Source organism: Salmo salar, chromosome 06, assembly GCF_965601325.2.
Source record: "Salmo salar chromosome 06, fSalSal1, whole genome shotgun sequence".
NCBI classification, from domain to species: Eukaryota; Metazoa; Chordata; class Actinopteri; order Salmoniformes; family Salmonidae; genus Salmo; species Salmo salar.
Window position 1 is genome coordinate 75019730 of NC_138296.1, and position 18337 is coordinate 75038066.

At 40.9% G+C, this 18337-nt stretch overlaps 1 protein-coding gene across 5 annotated transcripts in view; it reads left to right on the top strand.

The window, feature by feature from the left end:
• The first annotated feature begins 1649 nt into the window (after positions 1 to 1649).
• The window catches only part of LOC106607985 (SAM and SH3 domain-containing protein 1), a 311979-nt gene continuing 295291 nt past the window's right edge, over positions 1650 to 18337 (top strand). For 2 of the 5 annotated variants that reach the window (XM_045720952.2, XM_045720953.2), the window contains exon 1: positions 1654 to 3293. In XM_045720952.2, the coding sequence (XP_045576908.1) occupies positions 2787 to 3293 (507 nt within the window). In that variant the 5' untranslated portion in view covers positions 1654 to 2786. Of the gene's footprint in view, positions 3294 to 18337 lie in introns of all 5 variants that reach the window. The other 3 variants (XM_014205527.3, XM_082976966.1, XM_082976967.1) reach the window with 2 other exon arrangements.

An 18337-nucleotide genomic window follows, 5' to 3' on the forward strand; every position in this document is an offset into this window, starting at 1 on the left:
ATGTTCAGTAGTACAGCCCTATGTATTGTGCAAATTCCCATGCAGTCTGATAGCTGCTCCTGCCACCTGCCTCCTGCCACCTTCACCACTCACTGCTCTCTAACTGGGTAGCTGGGTAGCTGGGTTGGAAACATGGTATTCCTGTCACTACCCACCCTCTGAGTCTACCCAGCATGGCACGCACCACTACCTGTCGGCCATATGCCAGTATGTGTCCCATAATCCCCTGTTTCTGTTACTGATCTAACGGCATGTCACTCGTGAAGGGTGACAGAGGACTTTAGGACAGGGAGGGGAAGAGGAAGTAAAATAAGCCCTGTAGATGAGTTATAATCCTGGCTGTCGAGAAATAACTGGCTTTTTTCATTGGACATGATTGGTATAACATCTGCTAAACATGTGTATGTGACAAATACAATTTGATTTGATTTTTGATTTGATTTGATTTATTGACTGTAGAGCGATGTAAAGGATGAGGTCAGAGATTAACACACAAACACACCCAAACAAACTCTCTTATGTCTAAGCATAGATATCCGTCCCTCTTCTTTCCTATGACTCCCTTTCCAAATGGCAATATTATTATCTCTACACCAGCTCTTGGTTATATGTTCTGTGTTCTGTCTCTTGAAAATCCACCCTTCAACACGACTCCCCCTAATACCCTGACATGCATTTCTGCCATGTTTCTGCCATGTTTCTGACTTCCCGCTCCAAGATGAGGCTATTTGAAATGCATCTCCTCTCCCCTGACTTGTGTGTTGTGTTTGTATTACGCGAGCTGCATGTCATAATGGGTAGCACAGCTCAAATCCCTCCCAGACAGCAGCAGAGTCTGTGGTGATTGTATCAAACTGACCTCTAACAAGCTGTCAGCTCTGGTTTGATAAAGCATGCATGTATCACTGCTGAGGGCCTGGCATCCACATCGAAAGACAGAGAGGACAGGTCTGTGGCCCCCCATCCCTCCCTGTTTTTCCTTCCTCTCCAATATTGTCTCATCCGCTGGCTGATGCTGTCCTGTGGTGCAGCCTAGGCATCCAGCAAGACAGGAAGGGGAGAGCACTGCACATTGGACTGGAGATCATGGAGAGAGGAGGGAAATAAGAGAAGCACAGTCAAAAGTGTCATACGGTCTTCTATGTATGGAAAGGGCCCAGTGGGTGTCCTCCTCTGTCTGCAGCGGTAGAGAGGTTGAACAAAATCGCAAGCAAAAAGGGAGCTAACATTCAATATGGCCCGTAAGTGTTAAATTCCCTGGTTTGATATGGTGAGAGTGAGTCAGTGGAGTAGTCTGTGTTCTAGAGCCCTGTGTGAGGCAGCAAGCTGTTTCAGCTAGTGAAAGGACTATGGGCACTCAGCCCCTACTCTCTCGCTTGCTCGCTCCCTCTCTCTCTCCCTCCCTCGTTTTTTCTCTCTCTCTTTGTCTAAAAAAGCAACAGCAACATCAAAACAAAGAGCAGTTATTATGTAATAATTTGGCAATTACCATTTTTAGTTTAATCCTATAATAAATACAACGAGGTAAAAACAGTATTTCAGTACCTCAACTGTTAGACAGGGGGTGCTAGTGCGTGATGAAAAACGAGTCCAGGAACATACTGAATGAGAGGGAGAGGGAGCGAAAGAGAAAGAGACACTGAGCGGAGAGAGAAATCACACAGAGTAGGAGAGACACGTGAATCAAGCAACGAGACTGCTCATTTAAACTGTATGACAGGCGGATGGAATGCGCTCGCAGAGCATCTTTCTCTGCCTCTCTTGCGGTTAACTTTGGACTCTGTGTGGGGACTCGTTGACCGTGCGCGCATGGGTCCCGTGACAGGTTGTAAAGAAGGAATTCCAACACTATTTTTAAAGCCACACGCGGATCTGGGGGCGTGGACCGCTCGAGCACAGACCGTTTGGTTCGAGGAACATTTTAATGTGACTGTTGGATGTGGATTGTCGTACCGCTCTACCGGCTTGGAGTGCCCCGGCATACCCAAAGCATTTGGACACAACACGGTCCGAGCTGTCGCTCTCGTTGGTACGGGATTGCTTTGAGTTTAAATTATATTTTCTGTCAATTTCCCTGTCATTGGAATACGTACATTTTGCTTCGATTGAGGGTTTACAAGAGTGAGGGTGGCGTGGAAGGAATAGGCTACTACAGCGGGAGCAAAGCGTCTCCAAATGGCGCAACGTTGGAACGTTTATGATTACATATAACTAAACCAATTACTGAATACGGTAACACTTTCTAATCCGTCTAAATCTGGAACAATTCTTGGTTTTAAATAATGATTTTTTTCTTTGCCTAAAGTGATTGTTTACCGTGAACCTGGCATGTCAATATGGGCGAGTAACATCGATGGCAAATGACATCGGGGATTTGAGAGCTATCGCTGCATCCACTGAACTCATCTCCGTCTGCAAATATTGGCATGTGTCAAAGAATTTCAGTGTATTTCGTTTCACTGACCTTTTTCACCAGACGGGTTTATTGGATATTATCACAGAATATCGGGAGGCCATATATTCCATATTCCCTATTAAAAATAATAGCATTTTGAACTACGTAGCCTACAGTTTAGGCTATTATTTTTGAGTCATGGATTCTAACATTTGCATTGTCCTTTCTTCGTGTGTTCCTGACATTTAGACTGCATTATTTGCGAAGATACTGCCATTTTCATTTGCGTTTAACAATGAGATTTAAAATCCATTTGGGGAAGTAATTATTGGTGGTGTTCTGTTCTGCACTCTTTACATTAGCCTATTTACTGTAGCTACAACACCCAAACATGACAAGCAGCGGACCTGTCATCGTTTATGAGTGGCTGAAGACCCTCCAGCTCTCTCAGTATGTGGAGTCCTTCGTGGATAACGGCTACGATGATCTGGAAGTTTGCAAACAAATTGGTGACCCCGACCTGGATGCTATCGGTGTCTACATACCGCACCACCGGCAAAGGATCCACGACGCGGTGCAAAGGCTGAAAGACGATGATAAGGAGACTGCGGCGGGGCTGTATTTTACACTTGAGCCGATGCCCCCCGCGCCCGAAATGTGTCCTAGTCACCTGGTGGACCAGTACGAGTCTAAACTCCGGGGGTCCAAGTCTTGGACCGAACCGAATAGTGACCGGGTTGGGAGGAATGGCGGCGCGTATCTGGGCGCGCAGAGGAACCTGACGCTTGGCAACAGGAGGGAGCTGGTAATTTACCCCAAACTGAAGCTGAAGATCATGATTAGGGATAAAGTCATCAGAGATGGAGTCAACCTTGCCAGGCCACCATACTCAAACAAGGTGAGATCATCATCAAGACTATACCTCTCACTGGAAAGCTGTATAACCAATGCATGCCATCATTATAACCTGCCCCATGTCATGCAAAGGATAATCAGTCATCCAAATCATTTTGAATCAGAGAAAGATGCTACTCATGAAATAAATGTTGGGTTGGGTATGCTATATCATAGATATGCATCTCAGATCAAGTGGTTATTGTCTGAGCCATTGCTGGTTGTCAGGCCTCAGGAGAGCCCTGTCTGGCCCTATTGTCCCCTGGGGATGTGTCCTTGTCTGGCCCTATGTTCCCCTGGGGTTGTGTCCTTGTCTGGCCCTATGTTCCCCTGGGGTTGTGTCCTTGTCTGGCCCTATGTTCCCCTGGGGTTGTGTGAGTTAGTGAATGCTGCTATGGTGACGGCTGGCTGCTGTGGATCAATGAGCAGGAAGAGGAGGAGCCTTCAATCATTCTCTGATTTCCTGTAGAGAGAAACACACTTGGATGATTGATTAATTCACACTCACCTGTCTAGTGTTTCTCACCTGTCTGTCCAGCCCTCAGACCCCAGACCTCTCTGAGGAGTTGGATCAACCTGCGTCATCATGCTCATTTTGGCCCAGGCCATTTTAGTTGATGAATGTGTGTCATCATCATTGATTAGCAGCAGTCTAAATTGAGGGTGTCCAGCTGGTTTTCTGCTTGAGCTCATTTGAGGAGGCAGATTGATAGCATCTTTATATCAGATCAGTGGCTTTACATCAGATGCTCAGCCTACTGAGGGCTCACTCAATGACCACTTTGTTAGTACAGAGAGAGAAAGAGAGAGAGACACACACATACACACACACACATACACACAGCTTTTGTCACCATAGCCGTGCAATGCAATGTACATTCAATTTGTTGGGATACGATTAAAAAGATCAGTGTTTTATTCTACAGAGAAAATAGCATTTCAAAGGATTATCTCACGCACATGTTATTTCAAGGGTTTCCATTTGAATTGATCCTTAAATCTTGAAATCTTACAGTGAACATGCAGACTTTATTTGGGATTTCTAAGTGATCAATATTCAAATTGCAGACTCTTAATTTGGGTGTTTTGTCAGCACTTCTGCCTCTTTGTATTCCTAGCATTATCCCTTTTCCTATAAATGGGAATCCCACAGAGATTTGGGATTTTTCCAGGACTATGGCTAACGTCACTTTGAAACAAAGTGTTGTCTCCAGACGGTTAAAGGCTGTAGTTATTTAGAGCCAAAGCTTCGACATTGAGGCTTTGGAGGAGAATGAGCAGTTCAAGGTCTCTCTGTCTGTCTGTCTGTCTGTGTGTGTGTGTGTGTGTGTGTGTGTCTGTGTGTGTGTGTGTGTGTGTGTGTGTGTGTGTGTGTGTGTGTGTGTGTGTGTGTGTGTGTGTGTGTGTGTGTGCGTGCGTGCGTGCGTGCGTGCGTGCGTGCGTGCGTGCGTGCGTGCGTGCGTGCGTGCGTGCGTGCGTGCGTGCGTGCGTGTATACATACAGTATGTGAGTGTGAAACCCTGCAGTAGAGTGTTGAATGTGATCCAGACCAGTAGTCTTCTCCTCAGGAGCGAGTCAAGTGTGAGGAGCCCTCAGTGATGGAACTGGGACCAGCTGGCCTCTGATTGGTCAGTGCTAGTTTCTTCTCTCTCTGCTCCTGAGACCAGACATGGTAGTCTCAACAAGGCTTACATAGTACATTAAATACAGCATAGATAAGCAAATGGCGATTGTGTAGAAGGGTCAGTGTCTGGTAACTAACTCTATGTTCACACTGCTTCTCTGTTTGTTTTTGTGCTTAATGTGTAGACACAGTACTTCCTCCAGCACTGCTCAGTGATGATGCTCTGAAGTGTCATTGACTGCCACGTCCCTATGAGGCTATAGGACCATAAGCCAACACTTCACTACTAGGGCTCTGCTGGGAGACATTAATACCCATGATCCTTTTCTAGACCACAGGGAGCCTTTGTCTGGGGGGGAGATAGAGAGACACAGACAGAGACAGAGAGAGAAAGAAAGAGAGAGGGGGGTATCATTGCTCAAACACATCTATGATTGCACAGTTCTGTATTTCTCATTGGAGAACAACACTGGCATTATTGATAGTGTTTGGTGTATAATCAACGACAAATGCTTTTGGAAAAGAGTAAAACAAATGAACTGAAATTATATTTTCTTCCTGTGTCGGTGTCTGAGGTTAGAGAGGCCTAATTAGAGTTTAGCTCCTTTGCTTTACTCTGGAGCAGCAGCAGAAAACAGTGATTTGGAGCAACATGGCTCATCCTCTTGCTGTGTTGTGGTGACAGTGTTGCCATTCCAGAGCATGGAGGCTGAGGAGACACAAGGAGAGGGGTACTGTACTCTCTGCATCTACTTTATGCTATCTAGAAGATGTTATATCTGACCATATTGAATCACAGACCCAGTGTAATGCTGTCCCTGAAGCACACAGAGATTTGTGGTCAAAGCATGTCAGTTTCTGCAAATTAAAGTGGAGATGTTGAATTGAGTTGGATTTTAATTTTTTTTTATGTGCCCTGTCTTCAGGTGCCAAAAGGCTTGCAGAAACAGCAGCAGTTAACAGGATAGTGCTCTGCCCTATATTTCCTCTTGATCCAGCCAATCAGATGATCTGGAATGAATGGGAAGGGCAGCTCGTTAAATGTTATGGCTTTGTGACGCTGATTTGAATCTCTACTATTTCAGTTACAAACCGTCCACGATTTGACTGTCCATGAATGTCCGCGTTGTAGGGCGTTAGATAGCAGCCTCTGTCCTGTACACCTCCACAATACTAGTCTTTCCTCTGTATGCCCTGTGTCTGTGGTTAGGAAGTGGAAGCTAAACTCAGGGAGATGCCCCCATTGTTTGACTGCAGGCTGATGGAGCCACGTGTCCATTCACCAGTGTTGTGTTTTGGATTTCCGATTTCCGCCCATGGAATAGCACTGAGGAGACAAGTGGCCTGCATTGTCCTGATGGGATGGTGATGAAACCACTGGGTGTCATGTGGAGAGGATGACTGTACATAGATGGAGGTTTATGCTGCTCAAACAGAAACAGGACTGTAATCAGTGTTTGTTAAGAGGACTGGGCTGCTGATGCTGATCTAAGGTCAGTTTAGCATTTCCCCCAATGTCAGGATTTGTGGAGGGTAAGCTGTTCCTAGATAAGTTCTTATGGCAAATTCACATCACTTGTTCAAAGCCTTAAACTGACCTGAGAGCAGTTGATTCAATCTGGTGGGAGTTTTTATCAAGCTTGCGGCTTAATGCTCCTTACCAATGTGAGACATTCGATTAATACATGGAGTTGTTGAGTCTTTGTGAGGGAAGATGGAAAGGCACTATGGGGTAGTTGATGCTATTATTGGCTTCCTCCCTGAGTGAAAGGACAAGATCGTCAACTCCCTTGCTTCACTCTAACCTTGCGTCCTCTCTTAGTTCTTTGAAAAGCCCAGCTTCCTCGCCTTTCAGGAAATCAGCTTTCTGTTAACCTCTTGGGGCTAGGTGGGACGCTAGCGTGCCACCTGTGGTGCACTCCATCAACAGCAGGTGCATTTCAAGAGCGGCAAATTTGAATCCAAATAAATGTCAAAATTCAAATTTTTCAAAAATACAACTATGTTACACCATTTGAAAGATAAACATCTCCTTAATCTAACCACGTTTTACGATTTCAAAAAGGTTTTACGGCGAAAGCATAAATTTAGAGTATGTTAGGACAGTACATTTACAAGAGTTGTGTGTAATGTTTTGTCAAGTCAAAGACAGGGTCACCAAAACCATAAAACCAGCTAAAATGATACACTAACCTTTTACAATCTCCATCAGATGACACTCCTAGGACATTATGTTAGACAATGCATGCATTTTTAGTTCTATCAAGTTCATATTTATATACAAAAACAGCGTTTTACTATGGCATTGATGTTGAGGAAATCGTTTCCCTCCAATAACCGGCAGTCAAGTCAGCGTCACAAATTAAATAATTAAAATTAGAAAACATTGGTAAAATATTATATTGTCATTTAAAGAATTATAGATTTACATCTTTTGAACGCAATCAACTTGCCAGATTTAAAAATAACCTTACTGGGAAATCACACTTTGCAATAATCTGAGCACTGTGCCCAGAAAAATACGCGTTGCGATACAGACTAGACGTCATGTTGGGGAGATCTAAAATCGAAAATACTATGTAAATAATCCATTACCTTTGATTCTCTTCATCAGATGTCACTTCCAGGTATCACAGGTCCATAACGAATGTAGTTTTGTTCAAAAAAGCTCATCATTTATGTCCAAAAATCTCCGTCTCGTTAGCACATGATGTAAGCCAGCCGGACTTCTCGTCATGAACGAGGGGAAAAAATATATTTCCGTTCGTTCAAACATGTCAAACGTTGTATAGCATAAATCATTAGGGCCTTTTTTAACCAGAACATGAATAATATTCAAGGTGGACGAATGCATAGCCTTTTATAACGTATTGGAACGAGGGTACCCAACATGAAGTAGCGCGCCAGGTGTCTAATGGGACATCACCGTTCCATGGCTCTTGTTCGGTCAGATCTCCCTCCAGAAGACTCAAAACACTTTGTAAAGGCTGGTGACATCTAGTGGAAGCAATAGGAAGTGCCAAAATATTCCTAAACCCCTGTGTTTTTCAATGGGATAGGTTTAAAGTCAATACAACACATCAGGTATCCACTTCCTGTCAGAAAATGTCTCAGGGTTTTGCCTGCCAAATGAGTTCTGTTATACTCACAGACACCATTCAAACAGTTTTGGAAACTTTAGAGTGTTTTCTATCCATATATAATAAGTATATGCATATTCTAGTTACTGGGTAGGATTAGTAACCAGATTAAATCGGGTACATTTTTTTTATCCAGACGTGCAAATGCTGCCCCCTAGACCCAACAGGTTAAAGATCCTCTAGTTGGCATAATGAGAAAATGACTATGGTCCACTCCTGCATTGTGGCTATAGAAACCCCTTAGGCCAGACTGAAGTACAGCCAAGCCGTAGTGTGAAAAAAAGCTTTGTTTATAGGGGTTTAACTTCCTGAATGTTTCAGATAAAATATAGTGGTCATAACAATGTAGTATTCATGTGGTGTAGTATAGTGATAAGTAAAATAATATACATTTCTGTGATACAATTTTATGGTACCTGCATCATCCATAACATTGTTCCCCACTCAAAATAGCATATAACACCAGGTGAATAACTCCTTCCCAAACAAATCAAATGTTATTGGTCACATACACATATTTAGCAGATAATATTGCAGGTGTAGCAAAACGCTTGTGTTCCTAGCTCCAACAGTGCAGTAGTATCTAACAATTCACAACAATATACACAAATCTAAAAGTAAAATAACGGAATTAAAAAATATATAAATAATGTCGGAGTGGCATTGACTAGAATACAGTAGAGTACAGTATATACATATGAAATGAGTATAAAACAGTATGTGAACATTATTTAAGATACTAGTGTTCCATTTAAAGTGACCAGTGATTCCATCTCTCTGCTTTCTCACAAAGAAGATGTTATGCTCTGTTTTTACATAATTAAGAGCTTTTTCATTATTGATAAGCCAGGCAGCAGAGTAATTTGGTGAAAGCTTTTCATTTAACCAAGCATCTTCTTTTCTTCATGTTACACCCTGTGGGCTGGCATGCTGCCACAAGACGGGAAAAGGAGACCCTTTAGAACGAAACGGCCCTGGTGTTTGCCAAGGTTTCTGCTGAAAGCCCTGTTTGCTCTCAGCCTTTATTAAGGACCCTTTAAAGGTGTAATCAACAACTGCTCGTAAAAAGGAAGTCATAAAAAGTCAAGGATGGCTGTATGGGCTTGAGTCAGGGAGAGAAAGTAAATTAGCGAGACAGGTAAAGGATAGAGGAGGGGGAAAGAGGGGATGTAGGGTCATAGAGGGATGGACCACACTCATTCCCTTCACACAAAACACACTCAAATTGCTTTACTACCAGTCTCCTTTTATTCTACACTTAAAGGCTGCCAAATATAGCCTGTTCCTAGATCAGTTAGTGCTGTCTTGCCAACTCCTATGGTAATTGTCATGTCAACGACTATAAAAGTTTGCTCTACAGCACCAACAGACTTGGTACCAGGCTATGCGTAATAAACACTAGCACTTGAGAACCTGAACAACATCTGGGTGTGTTGTGTCTAGGCTGTTAGCTAGTTCCCTGATCTTTGACCCCTACTGGGTTTGACCTGCTAGTCAAACACTAGCTGAGATGGGGTGATCCTGATCGGAGTTGACAAGAGGAAACGGACTATCCAGTACAACAGTCCCTCTGGGTCTCAATGGTTCTAGCTCCAGTACACTATCAGAATATAACATTTACATTTTGGGTAATAGGGCCTCCGGACTGTGAGCTCAGTGCTGTAATGAACAGGTAACTGCCAAAATAAAGGAAACACGTGCATAAAGTGTCTTAATAGGGCGTTGGGCCACCACGACCCCTTGAACAGCTTCAACGTACCTTGGCATAGATTCTATAATATATTCTATAAGTGTCTGGAACTCTATTGAAGTGATGCAACACCATTCTGGAACTCTATTGAAGGGATGCAACACCATCCTGGAACTCTATTGAAGTGATGCGACACCATTCTGGAACTCTATTGAAGGGATGCAACACCATTCTGGAACTCTATTGAAGTGATGCGACACCATTCTGGAACTCTATTGAAGGGATGCAACACCATCCTGGAACTCTATTGAAGTGATGCGACACCATTCTGGAACTCTATTGAAGTGATGCGACACCATCCTGGAACTCTATTGAAGTGATGCGATACCATTCTGGAACTCTATTGAAGTGATGCGACACCATCCTGGAACTCTATTGAAGTGATGCGATACCATTCTGGAACTCTATTGAAGTGATGCAACACCATCCTGGAACTCTATTGAAGTGATGCGATACCATTCTGGAACTCTATTGAAGTGATGCGACACCATCCTGGAACTCTATTGAAGTGATGCAACACCATCCTGGAACTCTATTGAAGTGATGCGACACCATTCTGGAACTCTATTGAAGTGATGCGACACCATCCTGGAACTCTATTGAAGGGATGCGACACCATTCTGGAACTCTATTGAAGTGATGCGACACCATTCTGGAACTCTATTGAAGTGATGCGACACCATTCTGGAACTCTATTGAAGGGATGCGACACCATTCTGGAACTCTATTGAAGTGATGCGACACTATTCTGGAACTCTATTGAAGGGATGCGACACCATTCTGGAACTCTATTGAAGGGATGCGACACCATTCTTCCATAATTTGGTGTTTTGTTGATGGTGGTGGAAAACGTATGTCTCAGGCGTCACTCCCGAAGTGTTCAATTGGGTTGAGATCTGGTGGCACACAGACACACAGACACACACACACACAGACAGAGACGCACCCTTTAAACCCTCTATGCTCCTTTGAGACCCCTCTCAAAGTCACTGAGATCTCTTCTTCTAGCTATGGTAGCAAAATACTGGGCATTTTTATACATGACCCTAATATTGATGGGATGTTAATTGCTTAATTAACTCAGGAACCACACCTGTGTTGAAGCAATTTCTTTCAATATACTTTGTATCCCTCATTTAATCAAGTGTTTCCATTATTTTGGCAGTTACCTGTATGTGAGGCTCCTGAGCTCTTCCACAGCTGTCAAAAGAAATCAGATATATATACACCCTCAGTCTTGTGAAGTTTTCTGGAAATTAAAGGAATAGCCTGCTACATATTTTCTCCATAGAGAATGGTGTGTGTCATTGTTTTATCAGAGCACCACAGAACATTTTAATGGCTGGCTTTCTGTCCAGTCGGGCCCACAGAGAGAGACAGACATGACCACCCTTCTCCAGGGAACAAGTGAAAATGTGGGAAAAGCAGTGTAACACTGTATGTGCAGCTGGCCTTCTCATTTCACTGGGACGTTTTCCTACTGTGCTCTTTGTTTCTCACATAACCGAGTGGCTTTTAAGCAGCTTTAGTCATACTTGAAAACTTTCTTATGTGAGGCTGTGGGCGTAAGTAGACTATTCAAATTACCCAGAAACACAGTTGAAATGCTTCAAATACTCTAATGAATACTTTTCATAACATTTACAGTTATAATGATAATTGATAATTTTTTAGAAATCTATCACGGCATATATGTTGTAAAGTTTTAGCCACAGTATACACTCAGCTTCTTAGTCTAATTCTATACTGGCATGATATAGGTCCATCATATGGCACATCCATATCACTTACAGAGCTATGCATAGTCATGGCAACACCTTTAAATAAAGCGTCCAGGCTATGTTGTTGCCGGTCACTGCAGCCATGACTATTTCCACTGTAGAAGAGGTCCTGATGACACATGAATGACAGATATATTATCAGATATATCAGATATGTTATCAGATAAATTATCAGATATATTATCAGATATGTCATCAGATATGTTATCAGATATGTTATCAGATATGTTATCAGATATGTTATCAGATATGTTATCAGATAAATTATCAGATATATTATCAGATATGTCATCAGATATGTTATCAGATATGTTATCAGATATGTTATCAGATATATTATCAGATATGTCATCAGATATATTATCAGATATATTATCAGATATGTTATCAGACATGTTATCAGATATGTCATCAGATATAATATCAGATATGTCATCAGATATATTATCAGATATGTTATCAGATACATCATCAGATATATTATCAGATATGTCATCAGATATATTATCAGATATGTCATCAGATATATTATCAGATATGTTAATAGATACGTTATCAGATATGTTATCAGATATATTATCAGATATGTTATCAGATATGTTATCAGATATGTTATCAGATATATTATCAGATATATTATCAGATATGTCATCAGATATATTATCAGATATATTAACAGATATGTTAACAGATATATTATCAGATATGTCATCAGATATGTTATCAGATATATTAACAGATATGTTAACAGATATGTTATCAGATATGTTATCAGATATGTTGTCAGATATACTATCAGATATGTTATCAGATATATTAACAGATATATTATCAGATATGTCATCAGATATATTATCAGATATATTAACAGATATGTTAACAGATATGTTATCAGATATGTTATCAGATATATTATCAGATATGTCATCAGATATATTAACAGATATGTTAACAGATATGTTATCAGATATGTTATCAGATATATTATCAGATATATTAACAGATATGTTAACAGATATGTTATCAGATATGTTATCAGATATGTTATCAGATATGTTGTCAGATATACTATCAGATATATTAACAGATATGTTATCAGATATATTATCAGATATGTTATCAGATATGTTATCAGATATATTATCAGATATATTAACAGATATGTTATCAGATAAGTCATCAGATATATTATCAGATATGTTATCAGATATGTTATCAGATATGTTGTCAGATATATTATCAGATATGTTATCAGATATATTATCAGATATGTTATCAGATATGTTATCAGATATGTTATCAGATGTTATCAGATATGTCATCAGATATATTATCAGATATGTCATCAGATATATTATCAGATATGTTATCAGATGTTATCAGATATGTCATCAGATATATTATCAGATATGTCATCAGATATATTATCAGATATGTCATCAGATATATTATCAGATATGTCATCAGATATATTATCAGATATGTCATCAGATATATTATCAGATATATTAACAGATATGTTAACAGATATGTTATCAGATATGTTATCAGATATGTTATCAGATATATTATCAGATATGTCATCAGATATATTATCAGATAAATTAACAGATATGTTAACAGATATATTATCAGATATGTCATCAGATATATTATCAGATATGTCATCAGATATATTATCAGATATATTAACAGATATGTTAACAGATATGTTATCAGATATGTTATCAGATATGTTATCAGATATATTATCAGATATGTCATCAGATATATTATCAGATAAATTAACAGATATGTTAACAGATATATTATCAGATATGTCATCAGATATATTATCAGATATGTCATCAGATATATTATCAGATATGTTATCAGATGTTATCAGATATGTCATCAGATATATTATCAGATATGTTATCAGATATGTTATCAGATATGTTATCAGATATGTCATCAGATATATTATCAGATATGTTATCAGATATGTTATCAGATATATTATCAGATATGTCATCAGATATATTATCAGATATGTCATCAGATATATTATCAGATAAATTAACAGATATGTTAACAGATATATTATCAGATATGTCATCAGATATATTATCAGATATGTTATCAGATATGTCATCAGATATGTTATCAGATATGTCATCAGATATATTATCAGATATGTCATCAGATATGTTATCAGATATGTTATCAGATATGTCATCAGATATGTTATCAGATATGTTATCAGATGTTATCAGATATGTCATCAGATATATTATCAGATATATTATCAGATATGTTATCAGATATGTTATCAGATATGTCATCAGATATGTTATCAGATATGTTATCAGATGTTATCAGATATGTCATCAGATATATTATCAGATATGTCATCAGATATATTATCAGATAAATTAACAGATATGTTAACAGATATATTATCAGATATGTCATCAGATATATTATCAGATATGTTATCAGATATGTCATCAGATATGTTATCAGATATGTCATCAGATATATTATCAGATATGTCATCAGATATGTTATCAGATATGTTATCAGATATATTATCAGATATGTCATCAGATATGTTATCAGATATGTCATCAGATATGTTATCAGAGCTATTCTGGTATTACAGGGATGACTGCGTCAGCCTTCAGGCACACACTGGCTGTCTGCATGAACATACTGCATCATGATCTGGGGAAGTTCATGGTCAATATCAATGTTATGTATCTAGAAAACTATACTGCGCTCTCTAACTTTGTCAAGGTTTCACTAATTAGTTGAAATACATACTGTACGTTCACACTAAGCATGTGTGTTTATACACTCAGCACTGAATTGATGAACTGGTTTAGGTTTACTTAATCTCTGTACAGTATAAATAGGCCTACATTGAAAGGTCAGGTTTAGGTTTACTTAATCTCTGTACAGTATAAATAGGCCTACATTGAAAGGTCAGGGAGTCATGGAGCTGTTTAAATATTATAATCCAGGATTTCCATAATGGTGGTTATTTTTCTCTTTCAGGCAGTGGGTGGAAAATACCTGAAAGGGGATTAACAGATTGGATCAATCCATGTAGAGCCTAAATTGTGAGGTGAAAAAGCCTATATGCTACTGTCCCCAGGTGTTTCTATCAAGGCCTGTGGATTGTAAGAGAGAGGGGGGGGGGGGGGGGGGTAGAGAACGTGAGAGAGGGAGAATCTTTGCTCAAAGGCAGCCATAAACATGTATTTATTGTGCACATTTCTTCAACACTTCGGACTCGGCTCCAGTGTCAAATTCAATAGATAATAATAATTCATCATTTGGTCTGTGCTTATATTTGTCCTATTTCATCTGTACAAGTGTGTATTATACTAATGTGTGAATTGGACATACGTTTTTTGCTATCCAGCTAGGTTTATGTCCAGAGGTTGGATAGCGGCAGATTTATTCAGTTAGCGTTGCTGAATATGAATCATAAGGGGTTCTTGATATTTACAGTGTTACAGCTACAAGTACAACACCATAATGAATCAATCCTGTTCTGCAACATGGACAGCAAAGCAAATGAAGCAATCAAGTGCCCCTGTAGGATAGAGAGTGACAAGAGAGCAGGCTCCAGCATCTGTGTGTGTCAGGAACCAGATTGCACACATCCCCATTGCGTGTAGATCACAGTCGGGTTGTTTAAAGAAGGGATCACTATACCAACCTATTCTGTAGACAATGATTGGAGCTCACAGGAAATCACTTTGTGTGCAATCAAAACAGAGAATCATTTGTGGTTGTAGCCCATAGAGTTGGCCTTTGTTGTATCTTCTTATATTAGCATGTGTGTGACCTATTGTGTCTCCCTCCCACTATGCACGCCACCAGTCAGGGGTCATGCACCGGGGTGCCTGTGAAGGCAGGGGTTGCCATAGAAACAGATTGTGGGTATTTAAAGATTAGTTACCTTGTTTGTCCTGCTGCATGTAGTCTGGGATTGGTGGTATTAGGAGGTTAAGTGGCAGAGTACAGGTTGGGATTATTGCATTTTATTGCATAATTCTGGCAAAGATGCAATAACTCCAGTATTTTTCCTGCATTGCTTGTTCACCATCTTATTTTTAGATAGGGAGACTATTTGTTTTCAGCTATTTTATTTCCATGACTGCTTTTTTATTTCCAGACATATGGTGAGCAATATGTTAAGAACATCTAATCGCAATAAAATCCCAGTATTGAATCACAATACCTATAGACTTGTGAAAATTGCAAAATGTATCGTATCGGCACCTAAGTATTGTGATAATATTGTATCATGAGGTCCCTGGCAATTCCCAGCCCTAGCTAGTCCTGATAATGTGTTCTTTTAGAGGGCTTATTCTTTGAAAATTGCAATGTAGTTTTTAAATGACTCCAACCTTTAGGGTCAAATGTCTTCAGAGGTCAATCCTATACGTTTTTACTGCATACCTATAAAATATCAACCCTCTTTTTCATAGTCACGACTCTGCTTTTATAAAAGGTGGCAGAGCACTTTCTCCAGTGTGTTTTCCCAGCCCTAGCCCCTGTCTCCCCAGTCCCCACGGTCTCTGTGTCAAATGGATAGCGTAATGCCTTCTCTATGAAGATAGTGTTAAACAGGGGGAGTGAGGGATGAGGGCGCTCCCTCCAGAGCATGGGTCCAGGCTGCAGCATCATTAATCAGCAGCTATAAAGCAACAGACAGGATATGATGTCAGGTGACCTTTCCCTGGTCCCTGGGAGGATGCCATGGTGTGTTCAGGTACACTAGTTACAGTGTCGCCCTGCACCAAATGTCGACCTGCACCAAATGTCGACTTGCACCGAATGTCGCCCTGCACCAAGTTTCGCCCTGCACTGAATGTCGCCCTGCACCGAATGTTGACCTGCACCGAATGTCGTCCTGCACCGAGTTTCATCCTGCACCGAATGTCGACCTGCACCGAGTTTCGCCCTGCACTGAATGTTGCCCTGCACCGAATGTGACCTGCACCAAATGTCGCCCTGCACCGAGTTTCGCCCTGCACTGAATGTCGATCTGCATCGAATGTCGACCTGCTGTTCGTTCGCGCGGTGTGTTTTAGGGACCAGCCGTGGGTGGTCTTTTACGACATTTTCCCGCTCTTCCACATCGCTTTTCAAATTACAGCTGGCACTCTGTTCAGAGGTGCTAAGTACTCGAGAACTTAAGACCACCAACAGCAGTCACACTATTACCCTGTCCTCGTTAAGACACATCTAAGACAGCATGAGTCATTTAACAGAATGATGAGAGGAGTAGGCCTAACCCGCACACCTATCAACTTGTATGTCAGAATGGTCCCATGGGCCACAGGGCAAGACTGTGAGAGATAGTGAGAAAGAGAGAGAGGGGGGAGTGTGATTATCCTGTCTGAAGGTAATATAAGGGTCGGGGTAAGGAAGGTAAGGAACGAACACTGCTCCGCCAGAGAACCCACCCCATCTCCCCCTCCCACTCTCTCCTCTCTAATTGGTCCATTTCCAATGCATCAGTGTAGGGCTGTGCAGAGAGGCTTTGATCATGGGGACCACACGGGTGTTGATGTGTCTCTGTACCTGGCTGAGGGGCTTTGTAGTGGCTGTGCCTGGCAGGGTTGTAATACACCACACAGTGTCTGTCTGTGACTCTACATACCTGGCTGGATCCAGACCTTCATTAGCCTAAACAACCAGTTAGTACACTCTTCTGATTCACTCAAACACACACAAGCATGAGATTATCGCACATCGTGTTTTTATATAATTATAAACGGTGTGGTTTGAGCCCTGAATGCTGATTGGCTGACAGCCGTGGTGTATTAGACCGTATACCATGGGTATGACAAAACATGTATTTTTACTGCTCTAATTATGTGAGTAACCTGTTTATAATAGCAGTAATGCACCTCGGAGGTTTGTGGTATATGGCCAATATACCACGGCTAAGGGCTGTATCCAGGCACTCCGCGTTGCATCGTGCATAAGAACAGCCCTTAGCCGTGGTATATTGGCCATATACCACACCCTCCCGTGCCTTATTGCTTAAATAGACCACAGTCATTTTATGATTATGACTCTGACTCTGGCCTGTGTTTTGTGGTTTGCCACCTCTGATACTGTAAGCATTAATCAAACATTTATGGGCTTGTCTGGAAGAGTAAATGCTGGTGTGTGTGTGCACGTGCATGTGTGGCTGTGTGCATGTGTTCATGTGTGTGTGTGCATGTATATGCGTATGTGTGTATAGCACGCTGCACAGCATGCTACGCCACAGAGAGGATGCTAATTATGGAAAGTGCATAACAGGTGCCAGTTTAATGTATGCTGCGGAGGCACTTTACCTCTGAGGCTCCCTGATAGTAATAGCCAATTAGGCTTGTATCAGCACTGATAGATCATGTACCCTAGTTAACTGATGTAATATGCAACCCTTTGATTTGCCTCTTTGGATTTTTGTTAACAGTTCATTGTCAAATGGATTGAGCCATTGGGGATGGAGAGAGAGATAGATGCAGATGTATATGTTATGATGGTGAGCTAGCTCATCAGGCTTATGCTGTGTGGCTATGATCGGAGAGTCTGGGGGTTAACCAATCAGGGGCCATCATTAGCAGTGCCAGTCAGGGCATGCTCAGTATGGAAGGTCAGAGTTCACTTGACTAATTATTTCTGTGTGCTCTCTCTAAATGTCAGGGTTCATTGTTAAATTCATTAAATAGGCCTACTAATTGCCCACTACTGTGTTTC